Source organism: Bemisia tabaci, chromosome 4 (assembly GCF_918797505.1).
Source record: "Bemisia tabaci chromosome 4, PGI_BMITA_v3".
Taxonomy (NCBI): domain Eukaryota; kingdom Metazoa; phylum Arthropoda; class Insecta; order Hemiptera; family Aleyrodidae; genus Bemisia; species Bemisia tabaci.
The window spans coordinates 41,571,340-41,578,236 of record NC_092796.1 but is presented as its reverse complement, the minus strand read 5'-3'; the positions used below and the strand labels follow the sequence as shown (position 1 = coordinate 41,578,236).

Genomic DNA, 6,897 nt, shown 5'->3' with positions numbered 1-6,897 from the left:
CAGCTGATTTTAATTAATTAAACTGGAGAATTTGAAAACTAACAGCATCATGTAAAAATGTTTCGAGCTGAGTAAAATCAAGCGTTAAGGAACGACCTAGCACCACATTGAAAAAAAATTCTCGGCGTTTTTACCAAGGTCCGTTGGCACCTTTACCATCTCACTTTTTTACCAATTATTGTTAATTTTACCAAGACAGACTGGTAAGCTTACCTGAAAACCGGTATTTCTACTGTTTTTTTTTCAGGTAAGAATACCACTTTTATTGGTAATCAATTCCCGGTAACTTCGCCATTTTATCTCGGTAATTCTACCACAGTCGATAAAAAATATTGGCGTTTTTACCGGAGTCTAGTAAAATTACCGAGAAAGTCAATAATTTTACCGAGATTTCTCGGTAAAATTACCAATTCCGTAAATGGTAATTTTATCAAGAAAAAACTGGGATCAAATAAAACCCTGAATTCTTGGAAATTTTACCCTTTTCTTAGTAAATACACCGAGATTTTTTTTTTAGTGCATTTTGTCAACATACAGAGGCTCTGGCGGACCTTCAAAATCTCAAGGAGTTTTTCCCAGAGGATCTCCAGTTTTTTCGAGAAATAATACTTACTGGGGAGCTGGCATTTGATGCACGAAAAGAAATTGAGATCATCTTGGAATTTTAAACAGCATCAAGCACAAAGTCTCGTGTGGATATTTACGAAAAACTGTAGCCTCCCCTTTTAATTCCCCCCAAAAACAGATAGTATTTACTCTAAATATATGAGATTTGATCGATTGAATGAAAAAACTTTCTTACCGAGAAAAACGATCACGTCATTAAAATTTTCTTTGTATTTTTGATTGCACTGCATCCAAAATTAACCCCGGTTTTTGTACATAATAAATCAATTTTCTGGAAAATTATTTTTTCCCCAAGAAAGTTCGACTTTTGGAGGAGGTGGAATGCGGAGTTAGACAAAGATCCTAACGTAGTAAGGGAAAAAATGTTGTCATTTCCAAACTCGGCGCTAAAAAATGAGACACGATGAAATATCTAAATATCTGAGGAAATCACCCATCAATTATCCAGACATTTTTTTTATATACAAATTTTTTATATACAAAAAACAGGGGTTCATAAATAAAAGACAGTGAGAATTTGAGGAATCGTCAGGGACTCTGAATGTTGACTAAACTACTCGATTCAAAACGCTATTTAAAAGTTAATTTTCGGATGTTTCAATGTTCAATGATGGAAATGAAGTGGCACAGTGCTATCATATTTAATTTTTCAGCTTAAGTCCTTTTTTCCCTGGCTCCGTTGCATCATAAATGAACACATTACAAAAATTATGAAGTGACGCGCAGTTTGGGAAATGGTCGAATTTGGGAGTCTGGCTCTTTCTCGCGTTCTCAGGAGAACGTAAGTCAAGCGATGAACGTAACAACGTTCGAGCGAGCATGACGATTGAAGCTTTTAACTTAATTGCTTCCTCGTGAAACAATTTTACTCAAAGGGTTTTACACGAATCCGTTCGTGATATTTGTTCAACTAACACCGTGCGCATTGCGAAAAAATTCAGGCTTCATTTGCCGCTCACTATTCCTGTTTAACACTCTACCGTGCTATGGTAAAACGCCGCATGAACCTTAGGACGTTGCCGAATTTCTTTTTATAAAACAAGAATTTTCTGGGAAATCTTCCAGTGACTCTGATTTAAATTTTCCGCGAACACTCCTTGTGATTTATCATTGTTTGGCTAGAAATGTCAAGTGAAAAAATTAATTACTTTCCTCCAAAATAAATATATTATTTGGGAAATTTGGCAAAGTTTGAATGTTCATACGTCGTTCTACCTTGACACGACTTTACTGTCTCATTCTGTCTGTTTGCTGTTGGTCTCTCGAGCATTGAAGTTTATTTTCAAGTCCAACACCTTGAGGGCAGAGGATTTTAATTCGGGAAGCTAATTAAAAATTGCGTCAAAGCTTTGTGCGATGTATTATCATCCTCGAAAGGTGAAATTTCGATCGTTGAAGAGCCAATCGATATTTTAAAATGTTCAAAAAACACATTAAAAAAGGTACATTTCATTTTGCTGGTATAGTTTGCATAAACATTTCAACGAGAAAAAACCAATGACGTCATTAGATAACGCGCAAAATGGTCATTGAAAACACATTGGAGATCACCTCCGATAATCTCTCTTGGTTTAGTTTCCTGTGCATAGGAAACTTAACCAGAGTTGATCAGACACTCGAAACACCATGGAGGAAAAACAGGAGTTTGAGATTTTCACTGACTTTCATCACAGAAGAGAATAAAATAAATTTGAGGCCGATTGAACCATAAACTCGTACTTGATGTACTCGACAATTTTAAGTTTGTATCTCTTTGTATTGTGTTGAATTTGAGTCTTGAAGCATGCAACTTTCGTCTACCTCGCTGTTGCACTAATAATAACAACTAAACTTCCAAAAACTGCGGGGTGAAAAGTGGAAGTGAAAAGTGGAACATTACGGTTTTAATTTTTAATTTAATATCCAGCCCTCTCATGGGTTTCACATGAACTTCACTGTGAAATTTAGTGTGCGTTTCCATAGTACGAGGGAGAAAATTTGTCCTTTATCTGGGCTGTAGATTCGGCTTGCACCTTTCAGAGGCATTTTTACAAATTTTTCATGGTCGAAATTGATCACGGACGATGGGAGGGGGTATTCCGAGGGTAAGACATTCCTGGAAACCGCAGATGATGTCCTTTCTTAAAAAACATCTTAGGCCTGGGGGGGGGGGGAGTGTGTGAACCACTTCCTACCCTTCCATCTAAATATTTTCCCCCTCTATTTCCTCCATTTAAATATTTATAAAATAATCGATTCTCGCTGAGGCAGGCTGCCAAACGAAGACTTGATTATTCATAGGTAATGCAGTTGATGCCTCAACGCCCAACGAGCGTGGATACGTCATCATTACAAGATTTTGGGTATTTCAAGTCACACTTCTGCAAAAGTAGTCACTAATCCAGACAAGGCATGTGCCTGCCCAAAATTTATTGATTCCTATTGATATACCTTTATAAGTGTGTCTATACCTCAGTTTTTCTATTAGTTCGAAGTTCAGTTTCTTTGATTGAAAAGTTGGATTACCCACAGGCTAATTATTGAAATACATAGACAAAGCAATTGACAAAGAGAAAAAAGGTAGAATGGAGCGATCTTATTCGTTGAAACGCGTGCATCTTATAAACTGAGGAGGAAAATAATGAACTAAATGGACTTGATTTCACAATTAGGGACTAATATTTCTGGCTCATCAGTGAAAAAACTTATAAACATAAGGAAACTAATGGTACATATGTTGCTTCTGACTGAGTTAGAAATGGAGGTTTCGAATTGCAAAATTTGGTCCAACTGTGGGGTCTCTAGTGGGTTGCCGTTAGTAAGTTGCCTAACCTCCTATGTCCATTGCAACCACCCGCGCACAAACAGAATCGCTCCGTTTTCTCTAGATCTTCTTAGTCTATCGCTTTGTCTATCACATTCAATAAAAATTTGTTACGTCGTGAGCCCGAAGTTGGGACCGTGTAAGCGAAGTCTGCTCTCCTGTTTTTCCCCGACGGCACACAGTGGATCGAGTCAACCTGAGATGTCGGACTTAAAATTGTTGGCTAAAACTGCGAAATTTGATGTTTATTCCGTCACAATTTAAAGTTCGAGGGGTGCTTAGAGAGAAAAATTTTACGAGAAAACCAATGAAATCACTTTTAAAAACTCAAAGTTTTGTGTAAATGGTTCGCGTTTAACAGAAAGGAACCAAGCCACATCAACTATTGCCAAATTTAACTGGGCAATTTAATTTTTTACGTGGGAACGTTTAAGCGGATCTCTTGGAAAATTTTGAAGAATTTGCTTCGTACTACGGCGAGAATTCGCTGAAATTTGCACAAGAATCCGCACAACCGTATTCATGTAAAAAATTAAATTGCCCAATTACAATTGGCAATAGCTAATGTGGCCTAGTTCCTTTCAGTTTCTACGCACTGGAAAAAAAACACATTGGACCTAGAGTCCAGACGCTTGCAAACATTGACAAGAAAAAATACTCTTGATTCAATCAAATTTTTGCTTAGTTTTTCTTGTCAATGTTTTTAAGAGTCTGGACTCAAGACCCATTGTGGTTTTTTTTCAGATGGAGTCATGAGCTTTGAAAGTTTCCAAATTTCGCCCGAGCTCCCCGATCGACTGGATCCACTGTGCGGCGCGGTGCCCTAATCACGTAATCAGTCGAAGAAGTAATGTTAAGAGTTTTGTCCCTGTGGTTGAGCCCGGAATTGGGGTGGAGTCGGGCGCCTAGACGGGAGTTCACGATTCCGGGATGAAGAATAGGACAAGACTACTAATTAGGTAAAAGGAGAGGAGCGCCATGAGGGTGAGGTGCCTGGACAGACAGGTGTCCATGCCCAGAGCCACCGAGAACGGCACCCACCATATGCACGGCAGCGAGGCTGAGTTCTTCCCGCGCTGCATCGCCGCCGGGTGCTCGTCTGAAATCAGACAAACAAAATTTCATGAAATTACAAACATATGAAATTTCGTGGAATTGTTAGTTTTTTAATGAACTCAGAGGATCATGAAACGCTGAGTTTGTAGCGGTATCCTGCGCTCACTGGAAAAAAAAAAAAAAAAACAAAAACACATTGGATCTAGAGTCCAGACTCTTAAAAACATCGACAAGAAAAAGTACTCTTGATTCAATCAGAATCTAGCTTAAATCAAGAACCAAGCCTCTTAATTTAAGCGGATTTCCTTTTGATTCAAGCAAAAATCCGATTGAATCAAGAGTATTTTTTCTTGTCAATGTTTGCAAGAGTCTGGACTCTACATCCAATATGTTCTTTTTTTCCAGTGCAGTATCCTGCGTTGCTCGTTTGTACCATCAGACGCAGAGGCGATTCTTGAAAGTTGGCAACACTGTTTTTCCTCAATTTAAATTTATTTATTTAAAACAATAGATTCTTGGCGAGGCAGCTTGCCTCGACTACAATCGATATTTTCAATGGATTTAAATGGAGGGATTACAGGGTTGCTACCTTGCAAAATCGCCACTGCACATACGGTTTTGACTTCATAAAACTTTCTTCGTCATCTCGCATTCTGGCCGAGAATGTAATAGGGCATTCCATAACTGATTTAAAAAAAGGAATTTGAGAATGTCCTCGGTCCTTTTTCATCACCATCGTTGCTCGGAAAATTGAAAATATTTAAGAAACAAGGGGTTTTTGACCCAAGTAGTTTTGATCAATTCGATTTTTCTGTGAACACGGACTGCTGTACAACGCAAAAAACGCCGTAAACGCTACTTTACATTTTTTGGAAACAATGTATCATGGCAGAAAAACTTGTGTACCTTGGAACAATGTATCATGACAGAAAAACTTGTGTACCTTGGAACAATGTTTTCTCCAGAATTATTTTGCAAATACGATCAAATATTAATCTAAAAATTTGAGGCGCATGGGTGAAACGGTTTGTATTTTATAAAGTGTTAAGTTCCAAAAAACAAGGGAAAATCTTGATGGATTTACGGCGGCGTGCTTGCTTAGCACGGCAGGGTAGGTGATGAAAAAGTGCTGAGGATAGAAATTACACATTTGGCACACTGAAAGTTAAAAGTCACCAACCGTTCAATAATTCGACAGGGTCCCTTCCTAGTAGGAACATTACGCTCAGCGTATTCTAAGTAATACGTGGAACGCAGCCGAAGCGCCTTCAACTGATCGTATATGCAACATGATCATCTTCCGAGCACGAATAGTTGCATTGAAGGGTTTTTTTATGTCACTATTAGATATTTGATCGGGAAGCGCCTTGAATCTCAATGAATAGTGTTTACAAAATTTCAAAAAACCGAATGGTGGTTTAGTTAGTTTGGTGCTTACCCATGAGAACATGGAGGTAGGCGCTGACGGACTGGAGGTTGGTGGGTGCGCAGGTGTAGTTGCCGGCGTCGGTCTGCTTGGCGGAGAGGATGACGAGGGTGCCGACGGTGGTATCCGAGCCGGTGCGCTCGATCTTGATGAGCTTGGAGTCCAGGATCCGCCGGTTGTTGTGGTACCAGAAGATGAAGCCCGTCTCCTCGATGCTCTGCGTGATCACGCACTTCAGCTCCACCTGCGAGCCCAGCTTCACGTGGATGTCCTGGTCACCCAGGATCTCGATCCGCGGAACTGAAAACAACGCAACATTTATATTAAATTCCAAACTCACGTCTTCTTCTCCTTCTGATGGTGTTATCGCCGTAGGCGGATCCAGACGTTTCGTTCGGGGGTGAAGGGTGGAAAGGAGCAGTGACGTGGCGTGCTTTGCGATATATCGATTGATACGCCACTCAAGTCTATGAAAAAAGATCGATTATCAGGGTGTTCGCAACGAACACCTTAGTAATCGATTCTTCACCATAGCTTCAATTGGCGAGATATCGATAATCGATCATTCACGCCTCGCCACTGGAAAGGAGGCTCTGAGGGCTTCCGTCGGAAAATGTTCGAGATTTTAAAGCATCTAATATGTACATTGAAAAAAATGATTTATAAAAGATTAAGTGCAGAATGAAAATGTCGCAAAATCGAATTGTAAAAAAAGCCACAGGCAAACGTTGTTATAAAATAACAAACCACCGGCTCTCAAATTTTGCGTAATAAATGAAATGCAAAATTTTCAGTGTAGATTGTTAATTTTGAAAGGGATGATTGGAAATTTTAGGGATGCGAGGTGGCTTTTCGGTGTAGTTCAGGTCAATTTTGTTATTAATAATTATCGAACGTAAGCGTCTTTCCTTCTTCTTTCCTCCGTTCCTTTTCCCCCTTTTCTTCCTTCTTTTTTCAGGGGTGGGGGGGTTGCGGGAAGTAGGCT

General features: G+C 39.4%; 1 protein-coding gene across 1 annotated transcript in view; it reads right to left on the bottom strand.

Moving 5' to 3' along the window:
* Positions 1-235: 235 nt before the first annotated feature.
* The window catches only part of LOC109033553 (lachesin), a 519,756-nt gene continuing 513,094 nt past the window's right edge, over positions 236-6,897 (bottom strand). Inside the window, exons 4-5 of the mRNA XM_072299865.1 lie at positions 5,925-6,212; positions 236-4,529 (exon numbers count right to left, since the gene is read on the bottom strand). Coding sequence (XP_072155966.1) covers positions 4,348-4,529; positions 5,925-6,212 — 470 coding nt within the window. The 3' untranslated portion in view covers positions 236-4,347. The remainder of the gene's footprint in view (positions 4,530-5,924; positions 6,213-6,897) is intronic.